At 42.5% G+C, this 18,117-nt stretch overlaps 1 protein-coding gene across 1 annotated transcript in view; it reads right to left on the bottom strand.

The window, feature by feature from the left end:
• LOC126416522 (molybdenum cofactor biosynthesis protein 1-like) overlaps positions 1-18,117 on the bottom strand; it is a 63,696-nt gene that overhangs the window by 11,880 nt on the left and 33,699 nt on the right. Inside the window, exon 6 of the mRNA XM_050084267.1 lies at positions 10,305-10,390. Within this exon, the coding sequence (XP_049940224.1) occupies positions 10,305-10,390 (86 nt within the window). The remainder of the gene's footprint in view (positions 1-10,304; positions 10,391-18,117) is intronic.

The raw sequence follows: 18,117 nt of genomic DNA, 5'->3' as shown, positions 1-18,117 counted from the left end.
GGTTGAAACAACAACATACAAGTATTATGGAGATGTTTCTGGAACTCAAATGGGAATCCCTGGAGGGATTTTGAGGAACACTGTGCTGACTGCAGAACAATTCTGCTTGCACCAACATACATTACGCATAAGGACCATGAAGATAAGAGACGAGAAATTAGGACTCATAGAGAGGCATATAGACATTCACTTTTTCCCCACTCGATTGGCAGATGGAACGGGAAAGGAACTGACTACAGTCGAATTAAAATTACTTGATAGTTGGCACTTCAAACGTCAATAAGAGTTGTCAGTGTCACACTTGAACTGTCTGCTGTTGCCAAACTCCACCAAAATTGGCCAGTCACTTCCAATTCCTGGTTCAGCATTCTTTCTTGATGTATTTGTATCCCGAATTATGAGCCCAACACTTTTATTATGTATTTCATGACACGCGATAACTACACCAAAAACAACACACATTAACAATGCTAATGAAAGACACACATTTCATTCATAGCACTAACCAAACATTACCGAATAAATCAGCACAAGGTGTAATTCAGTATCATACTTATAGTTATCATATTCACAGAGATCATGTTACATTAGATAAGCTTTTCACTACACTGCGTGAAACTGAAATTTTTAGGGTCACTACATTCACATATATAAATACTTCATGCAGTGCTGTGGCATAGCACAATGGTTGGCAGATTAAGCTAATGTGTAGCATGTCGTAGGTTCGAATCTCATCATTGTAGCAAAATTTTTATTTCTAAATCTAACCAAATGAGTGTGATTATTATTTTCATTCAATTAATTGGTTTAAATGTATTTTTTTTTATTTTTAATACTTTGCTGCATCATTTTTCATCATTGTTTTGACTGTTCTATTTGGTCTTATTTTTCTTCCTGTCATTATTTCTTCATTTGGAATCTGCCTCAGTCATCTATAATCCACGACTAAGGGCCCACACGGACTGTTCACTGGTTTCTAACATGGCAGCATGTGCAGCTAGTGTAAGGATAGTTACAGGTAACAAATGACACGGAGAAATTTCAATTTGCTTTCAGCCCTGAAACTGAGTTTTTGTTGTCTTGAGTTTACCCTTAAGGGTTAGCTTTAATCGCCATGAACAAAGCGATAGTGATATTAGTACTGCTGCAGACTGTTGACCACAATTTTCTCAGCTGGGTTAGGACACAAGTTTACAGTCAGGGATACAAAACGGGTTGTCTGCCCCAGTTCAGTCACTGGTCACTTTAAATCAATAGTCGACAGAGTATCCAACATTTCTGACATACCTTGCACCAGCCACCAGAAAAATTGCTCTGTGTTAAACATTTAACATAATTTGTGAAGTGAGCCGCTTGTTTGTTGTCACCTGTAACCAAACGGTTGCTGGTAGCCAATGTGGCAACATTGTTGCAGCAAGTGATTGATGTCAACTGTCAAGTAATTTTATTCAGACTATTGTAGTGAGACAGGGTACCTTCTGCCATGCACCATATGGTGGCTAGTGGAGTATGTATGTAGATGTGGAATCAGTCTTTCCTTCTCATCCCATCTGGAAAGTCTCCCCTGATCTGCAGTTCTGGGTAACTTTCTCAAAATCTACCCTTTTTCCTAGACCTATCCTTCACCCCTCTTCCTTCCACTTCAACCCTTCTGCCTGAAGAATGAGCTACTGGCTCTGAAAGCTCGCCTAATAATAATCTTCTTTTATGTGTGTGTTCTGCCGCCACTTAGCGAGTAGATTGTTTATCTATCCAATTCAATTATCATGTAATCAAAAGCTGCATTTAACACGGCAAGTCTCTTTTACCAATCATTTTTAATATGTCCTACAGAATGTACTGTCTATCCTGTCCTTTTTTGAGATTACTGTTTTGCTGTACTTTTCTACAGGCATCATCTTACTTATTAGGAGTCAGTTCATTCATGTTGTTGTTGCTGTGGTCTTCAGTTCTGAGACTGGTTTGAAGCAGCTCTCCATGCTACTCTATCCTGTGCAAGCTTCTTCATCTCCCAGTACCTCCTGCAACCTACATCCTTCTGAATCTGCTTAGTGTATTCATCTCTTGGTCTTCCTCTACGATTTTTACCCTCCACACTGCCCTCCAATGCTAAACTTGTGATCCCTTGATGCCTCAAAACATGTCCTACCAACCGATCTCTTCTTCTAGTCAAGTTGTAGAGCTGCATGTACTCGGGAAAAATTACGGCTGTAGTTTCCCCTTGCTTTCAGCCGTTCGCAGTACCAGCACAGCAAGGCCGTTTTGGTTAATGGTACAAGGCCAGATCAGTCAATCATCCAGACTGTTGCCCCCGCAACTACTGAAAAGGCTGCTGCCCCTCTTCAGGAACCACATGTTTGTCTGGCCTCTCAACGGATACCCCTCCGTTGTGGTTGCACCTACGGTACGGCCATCTGTATCACTGAGGCACTTAAGCCTCCCCACCAACGGCAAGGTCCATGGTTCATGGGGAGAGTTCCTTCATAGTCAACAGTTAAGGAATGGGTGGCTGAATTCATATGTGGCATATGTCTGTAAGATGACTCATGAACAAACTTCCTAGAATTACAATCAAATATGAAAATGCTGAGAAAGAACACAGTGTGATATTGCAAGATCAGTAATTAAAAAGATGTGCAAACCAGCTGATGCCGTGGCTGTACCAGAAAGTGAGTGGCATGTCTGTTGAAGCCTGACTACAACCTAATGTGAAAAACAATTTGGGACAATCTGACACACAACTGATTCTATGCACCAATCTGTTCCCGTGGATGAAATGAAACAGCAGTTGCACAAAAATAGCCAAGGTGACTTCATCGGAGAGAAAGAGTGGTCATTGTTTTCTAGGATGCAAAAGGGATTGTATTTTAGATTAGCTTGCAAGACTGAAACAATACCTCACAAATACTATGCAAGTATTATGACTCAACTGGATGAAAAAATATGGAGCCAAGACCCAGGGGGAGAAAGAAAGTTTATCGTCAGTGAAATGCATATGGTCACAAAGGTACTTTCACAATAGGAAAACTGGGAGTTTCAAGTGTGAAGTCTTCAAATATCTATTCCATTCTCCAATTTTTTCACATTCTGACTTTAGCTTCTTCTTCTTTTCTTTTTGTATGAATGATTCACTTGAGACTACATGCGTCACAGCTCAAAACCGTTTTGTGAGTCAACAACTGGATATGTTTTCACTGCTCTGTCTCTTGTAACTCCGTTGGACATGGAGGTAGCAAATGAGGATGTAGGATGTCCATGACATACTGCTGTGCTGTCAGAGTGACCTGAAGTCATATCCGATGCTGCCCCACATGCCCTCTCCCTATGTCGTTGTCATACTCACTGACAACTGTCATTGCGGGTCTTGCAGAATGTGACTCACTGCTGATCACATGACAGGTGCAGGTGTGAAAGGGTTACAATGTGCTCGGCGTACATTACAGCGATTCTCCCATGGGCTCGTCAGACACGGTCAACTGGAAGCTTGCTGACAAGCACGCCGCCCTTACGTTCCCAAGCAGTCCAACATGGGGCCACTACCATGTCTGAATGTCTCACAAATCTGCATATTGCATAATTCAATCAGCCTGGCAAATGGAGACACACAATTAGGCCCCTTCAAATTTTGTTATGTGCTGATAATGCTGACTCACAGAAGTACAGGGCATCTGTGTCCTTCACAGGGATCACTCAACATCTTACACTCTTCACATCTCTTATAGCTCCTACCATTCATGGTAACAATCCCAGACACAAACAAAGCTAATGCAATCTGGTGGCCTTTGTATCCATTTCAGAGAGTTGCGACTCTCATAATTTACCACTGGTATGCACACTCGTGAAACTACGTTGCTTCAGGGAGCTTCCCTTTTTTTTCTTCAAGCAGTTTAGTTCTTTGAATCCATTTTTTTGTAGCTCAGAATAATTATTTTATTGTGTAGCAAACTTACAGACTAGCATTCTGGTCTGAGCTGTCGGAGTTGGCGGTCATGTGTGTGTGAGGTGCGCTTGCTTGTGTGAATGAATGGTGTGTATTTCTATTTCTTTTTCTGATGAAGGTTGTGGCCAAAAGCTTATGTGTAAGTGTCTTAAGTGTGCCTGTCTGCATTTTAACGTGCCATCTTTATGGTAATTAGCACTCTATCTTTTCCTACACTGCTGATATTCCAACCTGGAGTTTCCATTGTTTGAACTTATGGTCTACTGTTTTATGTTGCAGTGCACTTCTACAAGTGTAATACACAAATGTTGCCTTAGGAAAGAGTCACAATAACATCCATGTCTACCGTTTGCTATTTTTTACGAAATAGCATGTCACACTCGAATTTTAACTTAGCCAATGAAATAAGTTTGAAGATTTATTGTGTGTAAAAGGCACTATGGCCCACTGTGTGGGAAATGTGGGAAGTTCTGTGCAGAGACGGAGTTATCCACAGACGTGGTAAGTCTGGGGAGCTATACGGGTGTTAAAACATCGCCACCTGCTGGGATGAGGGGCCACTTACTCTGTGGTGGCACTGTGCCAGCAACGAGCTCGACCCATTGATTAGCACCACAGATGACAATGAGCAACCAGCTGCTTCTCTGTGCAGAGATATAAAATTTATCTATTTTGGACGTTGGGTGACAATCTGTCACATGGAGAACAATGTTTACTCTGGCAATTTTAACACTAATCTAGTGTTCTGCAACATATTAATGTGAAATGTTGTCTATGATGTTGAAGAGTGTAAGTTAAACTGATATCTGAGAATTTGTTGTTTTTGTGGCACTATCTGGAAAATGACCTCTCTTGCAGCTCCAAGCATAAATGTCAAGTGAAGAAGAATAATTAGCACAGCACACTGGAACCGAGTAGGGATCCGGTTTACTGCTCAGCCACTAAATTAGCATATTGTGAGTACACCAGAATAGACGCTGTACGCACTTGCATATACTACATACACAAGTACAAGCATCGATCAAGCTACTGTGAAACTGCACTCTGTGTGACTCATCACTACATCAGAATACTGGAAATGTAGTGATTCCAATTTCTTAAGGTCTCTTCCTGTTTGTTTTCATCAGTTGGATCTTATTTTTCAAGTATGTGGGAATCCAATGAGCTGCCTGTTTGGATACATTCTTTCTGTATGTCCCACAAGTTGGAGTCTTTGGAGACACATTGTAACAAGAGTTTTTTGGAATTTGCCTGGAGATTTCACGCTGGGTTCTGTGTGATGTGTTCCATCTTTTATTCTTGGACCTAAGATTTTTACTACAGTTTTACATTCTTCTAATTCAGTTTGCTGTTTTCATGTCTTGTGTTGGACAAAGAGTCTCTCTCATGCATAAAGAAATTCTAATTTGATCACTGTTGTACAATGTTAGATTTTAAAGTTCCAGGAAAAATACTTTTAGTTAACTGAGAGACAGTTTGTATTTTCTGAAGTCTGGATTCTATGGCCTTCTTTTCATTATGATGTTCAGTGGTCTTTTTCACCTAATTATTTAAACTCTTTAACACCAAATACTATGTCGTTGCCTATATAAGTTCAACTAGTGCCATTTTGGTATCAGCCAAGAATTTTTTCTCCAGGTGAAATTAGTAGTCCAATTTTCCTAGCTTGCTCCCTTAATATTTCAAATTGCTTTAGCACATCAGTGATGTTTTTGTCAATTAGTATTATGTCATCGGTATAGGTTACACAATATAATTCTATCTTTAAGTTTACGTTCTAGTCAGTGTAATAGTGCACCTGCTCTTCTCCATTACCTTACAATTTTCTTAGGGGCATAGTTGAATAGCAATGTGATATGCCATCCCATTTTCATATTCTTATGTCTGTCTTAAATTACAATGCTTGAAAAAAAGTGAGACACTCAGAAGGTGGGGAGAAAACAAATTGAAACATAGCGAATTTAGAGGATATGTGATGTTATTTCAGTGATAACAAAACAGAGTCAAATTTACACAGAACTTATCAGTTTGAGCCCACTTATCAATACAGAAATGCACCCTGTCTGGCTTGGACAGTGCGGGAGGATGTCGTAAAGCTGCTGCATACCCTCCTGAGAAAGGTGATCCACAACTGTTGTAACTGGACATTGCAATCATGGATACAGGTAGTGGGACGGAGTTGACGTCCATGTTGGTCCCATAATGTTCTATCGGGGACAGATATGGGGATTTTGCTGGCCACAGGAGTATATCAACATCACGCAGACAATTTAAAGAGACACATACTACATGTGGACAAGCACTGGCCTGTTGAAAAATAGTACCACAATACTATTACACACTGCTGTACCATCAGAGTTCCCTCGGCCATTACAAGCCGTGACTTGAAGTCATACCCAATGGCTCCCCACACCATGGGACTCCTTTGTGACACCCCCCCCCCCCCCCCAAAATGTGGAAGAATGGGACCTCTCCCAATCTCCCCGGGTCACTGTCAAACTTCACGATAGTCATTTGGAGCAGTGCAGGACTGGGACTCATTAGTGAACATAATGTGACACCATTCATTAGCAGTCCATACTTCTCGATCATGGCACCACTTCACACGCAGTCATTTGCTTGGGTGTTAATGGCAGCCTATGCGCAGGATGGCAATTCCAGTCTGGCTGCTCCTAGCTGTATGACACAGCATGTTGCAAGGAGTCTATTACAGTGAACTCCTGTTTATCCAAAATGATCAGGACGGTGGCCGGTTCCGATAACGAAAATTTCAGATAAATCAAAGTCCCCCTGTTTTCACATGTGAACACTTCAAATTGTGTCAATATTGCGAAATACGATCGTAAAATGTGTGTAGGGTATGTAAAACGTTTCTGATACGGTTGCAAATAACCCTGCACTTTTTTACTGAAAAAATTGTGTTGACATGTTAAAAAGGCACCAAACTATGATTGAAAACTCAAAGTTTTTAAATGCTGTATAACAAAGCTCGTTTATTTTGCATTCTTACAGAAAAAAATCTCCCTTATTTGGCAGCAGGAAAAAACAGGAGTTTTAATTTTATTACCTGCTCTTTTGAATAAAAAATAAACTACTGAACAAAATTACGAAACAAATCTAGAGATTACTCAAAGGAACGAAAAGTCTGTCCAGAGGAACTTTCAAGAAAAGTAAAAAAAAAAAAAAAAAAACTTTTTAAGTTATGGACATAGAAGTTCTAGGATGCTTCATTAGAGTTTATTTTTTGGTAACGAAGTCACAAATGTCTTTTTTTTTGTTTTTTTGCTTGAGAAACTATTGCTGCAACAATACATCTCCAACGTTGAAATCAAACTATTTCAGGATAAATCGTCTCCTCCTGTTGGCTGATGTACTCCAGGGCAGTTTGGATCACTTCGTAACAGAATGTGTGAGGAATATTTTTCTCTGATTCATCATCAGAAACATAGTCTTCTGACACTTTATGATCGGTCACAATTTGGACGATTTCATCCTCAGTCACATGAAAAAATGCCATTTTCCATCCACTCTTCAATGTCTTCGAAGTGTGTGTCTTTACAACCAGCTTCTCCAGTAAATTCACCAAAATTATGTCAGCTTGAGTTTCGGTGTTGCCTCCTCCTTCCCATCACTTAGGTTGCCTTACGATCTAAGAGTTTTTTCCAAGACCTAACAAGAGGAACTGGAGGAATTAGATTCCAAGCTTCAGCAATCAATGAATGACACTTAAAACATCGATTTTTTTAAGAGCTTCCACAAAATCATCTGCAGCATCAATCACACCTATTAAGTATTCCAGCATCTTGCGTCTGTAATGTTTTTCCATCGCCTCAAGAATACCTTGGTCCATCGGTTGACATAGAGATGTGACATTTTGTGGGAGAAATACAACTTTGATATCCCCATCTTGCAGATCACCTGGGTGATAAGGAGCACTGTCCACAAGAAGTAGCGCTTTTCAAGGAAGTCCATTTCCTTCCATGTAATTTACTACAGCTGGAACAAACTCTGCCTGGAACCACTCTCTGAAGATGGCACTGTTCATACATGCCTTAAGACTGATTCGTGTACCTCAGTGGCAAAGCTGGTTGGTTGGTGTCTAAATGCTCTTGGTGTTTTGGATTTGCCAATTAAAGTAAGACACAGTTTATGATTACCAGTGGCATTACTGCAAGTGAGGACAGTAAATCTTTCTTTGATTTTTTTGTATCCGGAAGCCATTTCTTCTTCTTTAGAGGCAAGGGTTTTCGTTGGCAGCACTTTGTAATTCAACTCAGTTTCATCACATTTGTAAAGTTGATTGCCAGTATAACCTCCTTTGTCAATGATTGTGTGCAGTTTCTTCTTAAAATCAGCGTAGCAGCTTCATCCCCAGATAATGATTTGGCACTGATGGCAATTTCATGAATGCCATGCCGCTTCTTGAAACGATCCTGCCAGCCATTACTTCCGAGGAATTCTTGCTTCTTTCCTTCAATCAACTCATCAGCTCATTTTGACAAAGTAGAGGACCTGAAACTGACACACCTTTGGCTCTTATTTATTCGTGCCACAAAAATAATGCCTCTTCTAACTGAGGATGTGCACCTTTTCTCATTGTTTTTCAAGATTTCACTGCGCTGCCCAATGCTTGGATGGAACAAAATTTTTCAATTCCTGATCGATTTGTCTTCCGATCAGTAATTGTACTCCTACTCTGCAGCAACTTTTGTGGGTGGCTCACCAGCATCAATTCTCTGCAAAGTGTGAAGCTCTTTTTCCAACAAGATCACATTCGTTTTATGTTTTGTGCCCGTAGTCACGTTCAGTGTTCTTTTTACAGACACTCGACTGAGTCCTTTATGGTTTTTGGTCCCTTTTATCTCTGGACACTTTAAGGCACATAGTGGGAGCACAAAACCTCAAATCAGAAACACACAGATGCACAACTTGACAACACTCGAGATGCACTAGACAAACTTTTGACTTTTGAAACCAGGCTGTGGCAGCCATCAAATGAAAGCATTCGATACATCTATGCCATTTCCTCTGTTATACCCAAGCCCACGTGGCAACACAACAGGGTGTTGTACATTCACTGTTAAACACTCAGCTTTGATGTACCGACAACAAGTGGAAAGTGTTAGACGGCGCACTCTAATTGTCGGTTTCGACAGGGCTACGTGGCACTGCACAGAACAATACTGTATGTACTGTACTTCCAAGGAGTTCCAATAGATGGCAGTGGCATGAAACCATGCAATACGAATAAGAAACACACTAGAGCTTCAACCAACACACGCACAAATTGACGATACTTGGACTTTTGACACGCACCAGTGCACTGATTAGCAGTAGATTGCCAAAAAACACCAGCAAATGCTTGGCTCCAGGTGCACGCAAATTGAAACTTGTCAAGTGTCAATCTAGCTAGCCAAAAGTGTAGCTGCACGAGAGTTTACTGTACTTGTTCTCAGATGGCAGTCACAGACGTGAACAGATTACAATGTACTCAGTACACTACACAGTGATGCTCACTTATAGTGGTCTGATGTAGTCAACTGGAAGATTGATGATGAGTATGCCCTTACTTTCCAACATCAGGCCACTGCCAGATCCAAATACTCCAAAAATACAGATGTTGCAAGGTTTAACCAGGCGACCAAATGGACATCCACAATGAGGTTTCTTTCAAACTCTCATCAGATAATGCTGTCTCACACCAATATGCAGCACCTTCATATCCTCCAGAGTGATGATTCAACATCTGACGCTATTCACATCCCTTATATACCACACGATGCTTGCTAAACAGCAATAAAAACAAAGAACACTAATGAATAATGAAGGAAAAGACAGACTGTTACTTACCATAAAGAAGATACCTTAGGCTGCAGATGGGCAGAATTAAAAGACACTTACATAAAGCTTTCAGCCACAGCCTTCATCAGTAAGTAGTAATCTGTCTTTTCCAACATTGTTGATATTCCTACTGGAGTTTCCATTGTTTCAAGGACACTGATGCTTTTCTGTGAGTGTTTCCTTTATGATGTTTTCTGCATTTTAGCTATTTTTAAAAAAAGAAAGAAAAAAAAAAAGATTTGTTGCTGGAAAACTTCTGAAGTCCAATAAAGGAGTTACAACAGCCATATATGGTTATCTGGTGGACCTTGCAGAACCAAATTCTAGGGCTGAAATGTACTGTTGACCAATGGGCATTAATCAGAATGAATACTAAATAAAAAATTAAATCCAATTTTACACAAAAAACTCAGGTTCTATCACTGTTGTTTTTCGTTCTATTTTGCTCTTATGTTTGCTATGACTTGTTAAGCAGAAATTTTCTTTCTATCTATAGAGTTACATTTGCTGTAATGTATCTTACCTGCATGTTGTTTCTTCTTTCTTCTCACTGCTGCCCCAATCATGGCAAGCAAGTCATCCTCACTGCATTTGCTTCGTATTGCATCTCTGAAACAACAGTTAAAACACCCGTTAAACAGTACCAGGCAATTACCACACAGTGAAATGTTGGTACACTAAAAAGAAAGAAAAACTTTGCAGAAATCTTCAACAGTAATCTTGTAGTCTGCAGTAGGCAACAGCAGGATAACAAACCCACTGGACAAGAATGGGAAAGTCATGATAGAAGTTACTTTTATTTTTATAAATAAACAGGTATCTTACACAAATGCTCAAGAGTATACATAGGATCTCGGGCTGAAGAGGTGGAGCAGAAACTGACATTAGTTTTGTTGAAGAGGGAGTAGTGGAACACAGCACAATTTCTTGCAAAATGAAGCCAAATTTATTGATAAACTGTTAATTAATTGCCAAGCTCACTAATGTGGCCATTTTACAACAGGTACTTACTGCTTGGAGTATATGTGACTTTTCAGGCTTGCCTGATAGATCTGTTGCAAAAACACTTTGGGTTCCCCACCAGATAACGTTATGCAAGTCCCTCCCTCAATACTTCAGTGACACAACGTTTTGGAATCTTCAGGTGGTGGTGATTTCCACCATCACTGCTGCAAGATGGAACTGGCAATTTCCACATGACAGCTTTGAAATTTATCATGTGGATGACTATGACCATCATATTTAGAATTCAGAGGATTTCATAGAATACCTGAAGATGCTTAAACTAGAACTTTCAGATCTTTTAGTTAGCTCAAATGTTATACCATTACTTACAAAAGTGCCCCTGCAGCCCTCATTAGAGGTTATTAGCAGCAAGTTTGAGAAAGAAATTGTGGTGCTGTTTAAACATGTGCATACCTCATCCTATTTCTTATGTAACACCAACTACTTTGATCAAGTGGACAGTGTTCCCATGGGAGATCCTCTATTTCCCTTAGTAAATATCCAACATTCCTCCTTCTGGCAGAATGCTGAAGAAACATTTGTGGTGTGGCCCACATAATACAGACACTACCTATGTTCCTGCAGCATTTGCACTCGGTCCATCTGAATATTCAGTTCACTGTGGAAGTACAAAAAGATAGCAGCTTACCATTCCTGGATGTCACGGTTAGAAGAAAAGCTGACATAACACTGGGGCTTAGTCTCTACTGCAAACTGATACACGCAGAGTTATATTTGCGGTCCAAAAGTTGCCGTCACCCTGCACAATGTGGTAGTGTCTTACACTCCCTGGCACATAGAGCACACGTGATCTCAGATACTGACAGTCTGCCTGGTGAACTGTAACACCTAAGAACAGTGTTCCAGCAGAATGTTTATTCTTGTAAACAGATTTGCAATGTGTTCTGAGCAAAGCAAGTTCAGTGTAGGGATGTAAATGAAGATACTTAGACAAGCACTGCAAATGGCTTTCCTACCATATTTCAGTGGCATGTTTTCAAAAATATAAAGAATCACTAAGAGAAACAGAATCAAGTGTGTTTTTCGTCTACCAGCAAAACTAAGGAATTGTTTGTGTTCAGTTAAAGACAATCTTGACCTTAGAAAACACAGATCATATATAAGATCTGATGCCATTATGGGAAATCTTATATAGGGCAGACACCTCACATTGTGCAAGAACACTGTGTTCAACAGCGCTGACAAAAATGCCACCCAGTAAATTAGTGGTAGCAGAGCACTGCCTGAATACAGGGCACCACACATTTCCCAAGAGGACTGAAATTTTATCCTCAGCATCATCACTTTAGGATTGTGTTTTTAAGAATGAGGCATGTATCCATACGGTGGGCAATCTTACCAACAGGAATATGGAATTTTGACTAAGCACTGCCCAGAATCCAGCACTGACTGCCATGAAATTAAAACAGTAGAAACCAGATCCTCCAATGTATGACCTGATGCAGCACCTTGCAGAGAGTTAATTCAGCTTTTAACCACATGAGTGTCCAGAAGTGCAGTCATTGCCCACAACACATAAGCAGAAGGCTACTATGAATGGCATTTCCATACAACTGGGAGTGCCTGTCCACACATTCGTACTCCTGCTTCTAGCCTGACAAATTTCAATTCTGCTGTGCAAATATCACCAGTCACATCTTGCAGCAGTGATGACAGGACCCACCACTACCTGAAGATGACGAACAGTTGTGTTGGTGAAATATTGTGAGGCTTGCACAAAGTTATTCAGTGGCAAATCTGAGAAGATTTGTATACATTATTTTTATGTGACGCATGTAATGTGCAGCAAAATGTGATAATTTTCTGCATTTGCCTTTTTGTACATTTCAAAATACCCCAAAAATTGGTGAGAAACACTGAACATATGACATAACCAGATGACATACCCCACAGCATGTGCAGCAGTCAGGGCTGAGTGTAAAGGAATGATTGAGCAGCGCAATACTTTCATTTGAGCAAACAGAGCAAATTTCGAAAACATTTTGTAAATATGATCTGTTGTAATTGTAGATGTTACAAAATTATTGTCCCTGCTGTAATCAAGCAAAACAAGTTCTGATTTTGTGTTTTTTGCTTCTGTCTTCTTTTTGTTTACAGACATTAGTTAGTAAAGAAAACATAGGTCATTTAATGGCAATGATGCTATTCTGAAGTTTATACTCATCTACTTTTTATGCAATACGGTAGGTTTTCATTGTACTGTACTTTGCAAGAAATCAAGGAAACTGCAAGATCGGTAAATAAAATAATAAACTTCAATATAAATACATAATTGTTTAACACAATGAAAAAATACTGCCTGCCAGATGCAAGACTCAAATCCTGAACGCCATCACTAAAGTCGCACATGTGTGTCCGTAGCCACAATGATATGAATACTTGACTTGGGTTGGGATGATCAAGTGTGACAGACCGAGAGGCTCTACCACTGCAAGCATGGCAAGGTACATCATCTGGCGACATTTATCATTCACTTTTGACACATTTCCCAACATTTGTATTGTATCCAACATTTGTGATCCCATGTGTCTTGTATTAAATTACTTGTGTGTGTGTGTGTGTGTGTGTGTGTGTGTGTGTGTGTGTGTGTGTGTTTATATATATGAAACAAATACTAACAAAGAGATAGAGGGCCTGGCCAGTACTTACCTCAGCTCAGTACAGCCGATACATACACAAAACAGAACAGAAAATTGACGTATCCTAGCTTTCGGAACTTCGTTCCTACATCAGGGTGGAGAGAGGGGAAAAAAGGGGAAGAAGGGAAAGTGGATTCAGTTATTCACAACCCAGGTTATGAAGCAACAGGGGAAAGGTAAACAGGGAGGGTAGCAAAGATGGAGGCATGGATGTCAGAGGGAAGCCAAAGATATTCTACTGTAATTACTTTGCCAGCTTCAAACCAAGGAGGATGAATACAGAAGTAAAGAGGTACATAGTATAAAGATAAATGCAACTATGTAGGATGAAAAGATGCATGAATGGCTAAAGAGGAAAGGGAAAGAGGAGAAGACTAAAGAGTAAATGGGAGTGAGGTTGGTTAACATAGTTTCAGTCCAGGGGGATGGCGGGATGAAAGGATGTGTTGGAGTGCAAGTTCCCATCTCCGCAGTTCCGAGGTACTGGTGTTGGGTGGGAGAAGCCAAATGGCACATATGGTGTAGCAGGTTCCTAGGTCCCTAGAATTATGCTGGAGGGCATGCTCCGCTACTGGGTATTGGACATCTCCTAGGCGGACAGTTCGTCTGTGCCCATTCATGCGCTCAGCCAGTTTAGTTGTCGTCATACCAATGTAAAAGGCTGTGCAGTGCAGGCATGTCAGCTGATAAATGACGTGTTGTCTCACATGTGGCCCTGCCTTGAGTTGTGTATGTTTTACCAGTAGCGGGGCTGGAGTAGTTGGTTGTGGGGGGATGCATGGGGCAGGTTTTGCATCGGGGTCGGTTACAGGGGTAGGAACCGCTGGGTAGAGAAGGTGGTCTGGGAATATTGTAGGGTTTGACAAGGATGATACGGAGGTTAGGGGGTTGGCAAAAGGCAACTCTGGGTGGTGTGGGGAGAATATTGTCAAGGGATGATCTCATTTCAGGGCTTGACTTGAGAAAGTCATATCCCTGGCGGAGTAATTAGTTGATGTACTCGAGGCCAGGATAATATTGGGTGACAAGGGGGATGCTTCTGTGTGGTCTGGGGGTAGTAACATTGTTGTTGGGTGGGGAGGAATGTATTGCTTGGGAGATCTGTTTGTGGACAAGATCTGCAGGATAGTTGTGGGAGAGGAAAGCACTGATATATAATATAATACAGGGAAACATTCCAAATGGGAAAAATATATCTAAAAACAAAGATGATGTAACTTACCAAACGAAAGCATTGGTATGTTGATAGACACACAAACAAACACACACACAAAATTCAAGCTTTCGCAACCCACAGTTGCTTCATCAGCAAAGAGGGAAGGAGAGGGAAAGACGAAAGGATGTGGGTTTTAAGGGAGAGGGTAAGGAGTCATTCCAATCCTGGGAGTGGAAAGACTTACCTTAGGGGGGAAAAAGGACAGGTATACACTCGCACGCGCACACACACACACACACACACACACACACACACAGATATATATCCATCCGCACATATACAGACACAAGCAGGGTATATGTGTGGATGGATATGTGTGTGTGTGTGTGTGTGTGTGTGTGTGTGTGTGTGTGTGTGTGTGTGTGGCATACTGATCTGATCTGAACTATGCAACCTTCAAATGGAAGTTTTTTGATCACTCCTTATTTTGCTCCCTGCCACCTTGGCAATATGTACCGCAAATCATCAGACCTTCCTGCATGCTTCGTGTTGTGTCTAGACAAGACAGCCTAGACACAATGAGAGGAATCCGAAAGACACGCTCTAAGTTAAAAAAGGAGGGCGTGAGGTCTGAAACAGGATACGTAATGAATGCTATAAAGAAAAGTACGTAGCTTCTGCAATACTTAACTTTAATCCATCCTTTTGGTACATCTGGTGATTGTGGTGATACAAGTGAGACTCTTTATATACATGCAATGTTACTAATGGCGCCTTGCTAGGTCGTAGCCATTGACTTAGCTGAAGGCTATTCTAACTATCGGCTCGGCTAATGAGCAATGCTTCGTCCATGTAGTCGCTAGCAAAGTCGTCCATACAACTGGGGCGAGTCCTAGTCCGTATCTCGAGACCTGCCTTGTGGTGGCGCTCGGTCTGCAATCACACAGTGGCGACACGCGGGTCCGACATGTACTAATGGACCCCGGCCGATTTAAAGCTACCACCTAGCAAGTGTGGTGTCTGGCGGTGACACCACATTCCTCCCCTGCAAATCGGCGAACGGTCGTGTTATAAGGCTTCCGCCCGCCGTGGGGAGAACCCCATGTTGACGTATGCGATGAGGTGGGGAGCCTAACAACAGGCGAGGCTGTGCCACCCGCACCCGGCCATTCGGTCCAAGGGGAGCTAGGAAACACCTGAAAACCTAGTCCAGGGTGCACGTCAACATGCGGTGTATGCGCCCGTAAAGAGACAGGAGGGGCCGAAGGGTCGACCTCCATTGCGTCGGGGTACCCGACGCGCGAAGACGCCATGTGGTCCGGAGCGGGCAAGAGTTCCATGGTGGAGGACAGCTGGTCACGGGAAGCGATCGGTGGCACATGACCCAGGGAGGCGCTTGGTGGCTGCAGCGAAGCATCCACTGCGGGCGGCACTGGCTGGAGGACAGGCGGCGGCGGAGGCGGCAGCGGGGCGTCGCCATGGGGCAAAATGGAAGGCATCGTCGGTAACACCTGGGGATGAGGCGAGCCAGTAGATGGGTCCCGAGGGCGCTGACCGGATGGCACCGTCGCTGAAAGCAGACGGGGAGCGGCAGAACCCGTGCGACAACAGAGGCGCAGCTGATTGAGATGCCGACGCACCTCACCAGAGGCCCCCAAAACCAAATACATCGCGCGGCCAAGGCAGCGAAGAATGCGCCCAGCGAGCCAACGCCGTGAACCTCGATAGTTGCGATAAAATACAACGTCGCCTGGAGCAAAAGCAGAAGTCTGCCGCTGCACAGGAACCTGATGCGGCGGGTGCAGCAAAGACATCAAGGTTTGATGAGGACGACCGTGGAGCAACTCAGCCGGCGAGCGACCATCTCGGGGCTGAGAGCGATACGAAGACAAAAAGAGCAACAACGCGTCCTCCCGAGAAAGCGACTCTTTCAACTTCAACATCTGTGACTTGAAAGTCTGGACCAATCGTTCAGCGGCACCGTTTGACTGAGGCGAAAACGGTGCGGATGTCAGATGTTGAATACAATTGGTCTGGCAGAATGACTGAAATTATGCGGACATGAATTGTGGGCCATTGTCGGAAACAATAGTCTGTGGAAGACCTTCAGTGCAAAAGATAGCAGACAACGCTTGGATGGTGGCAGTTGACGTCGTGGAAGACATCCGGACCTCAAAAGAAAAATTACTGAAGGCATCTACCAGAACAAACCACCGAGCATTCCAGAATGGACCAGCAAAATCGATGTGCAAGCGTTGCCAAGGGGAAGTGGCTTTTGGCCATGCAAAGACTTTCCGCGGCGGTGCGGATTGTTGTTCGGCACACGCCATGCAAGAAGAACACATATTCGTAATTGCAGCATCAATTCCGAACTAAGTACAGTGCTGACAAGCAAGTTGTTTCGTTCGCACTATACCCCAATGTCCTTGGTGAAGAAGCCGTAAAACAGAGGACTGTAACGAACGTGGGACCACGACTCTGGACTGATGATTATCAGAACGCAACAACAAAACACCACGTCGAACAAAAAGTCTCTCCTTGTGAGCAAAAAATCGGCGAACCAACGGATCCTCGATCCGAGACTTTGACAAAGGCCATTGCGTAGCAACAAAACGCAAAACGGTAGCAAGGACCGGGTCAGCAGCTGTGGCTGTAGCTACACGACGAAAATCAATCGGAAACGAGTCGACCACGTCATCGGTTTCCGAATCAATGAACATGCAAGCAAGTTCAGAAGAATCGAATGCTCTATCCTCAGCAACAGGCAAACGGGACAACGCATCAGCGTTTCCATGCTTAGCAGTGGACTGATACAAGATATCGTAGCGGTACTGCGAGAGGAAAATAGACCAGCGAATGAATTTCTGCACTGTACGCGTAGGTACAGGCTTGTTCGGATGAAAAAGCGACGTCAAAGGTTTGTGGTCTGTGATGATGGTAAAGTGATGACCATACAAGAAATCATGGAACTTAGTAACACCAAACACGAGAGCCAAAGCTTCTTTCTCTATCTGTGAATAATTTCTTTGCGCAGACGAGAGCAATTTGGATGCAAAGGCAATAGGGCGATCATGCGACCCATCTTTGTGCGTAAGCACAGCACCGATCCCGAAATCTGATGCATCTACCATCAACAAAAGGGGTTTCTGGGGATCGAATGGCGTAAGGCAACTATTAGAAAGCAACACCGATTTCAACTGGCGAAAGGCGCGTTTGCATTCCGTCGTCCAGACGAACGGAACACCCTTACGGCGTAAGCTATGAAGCGTAACTGAAATGGAAGAGGCATTGCGCAGAAAGCGATGATAATAGTTAATTTTACCCAACACACTCTGTAGCTGCTTCAAATTCTGCGGCGAAGGCAAGTCTTGTATGGCACGGAGGTGCTCTGGACTCGGATGTATGCCTTGGGCATTGAAGACATGTCCCAGGTATGGTAAGTCACGAGCAAAAAACACACATTTGTCCTTTCGCAAGTGAAGACCATTTTGTCGCAATACCTGAAATAATGTTCG

Source organism: Schistocerca serialis, chromosome 8 (genome assembly GCF_023864345.2).
Source record: "Schistocerca serialis cubense isolate TAMUIC-IGC-003099 chromosome 8, iqSchSeri2.2, whole genome shotgun sequence".
In the NCBI taxonomy this organism is placed as follows: Eukaryota; Metazoa; Arthropoda; class Insecta; order Orthoptera; family Acrididae; genus Schistocerca; species Schistocerca serialis.
This window is presented reverse-complemented; position numbering and strand designations above follow the sequence as displayed.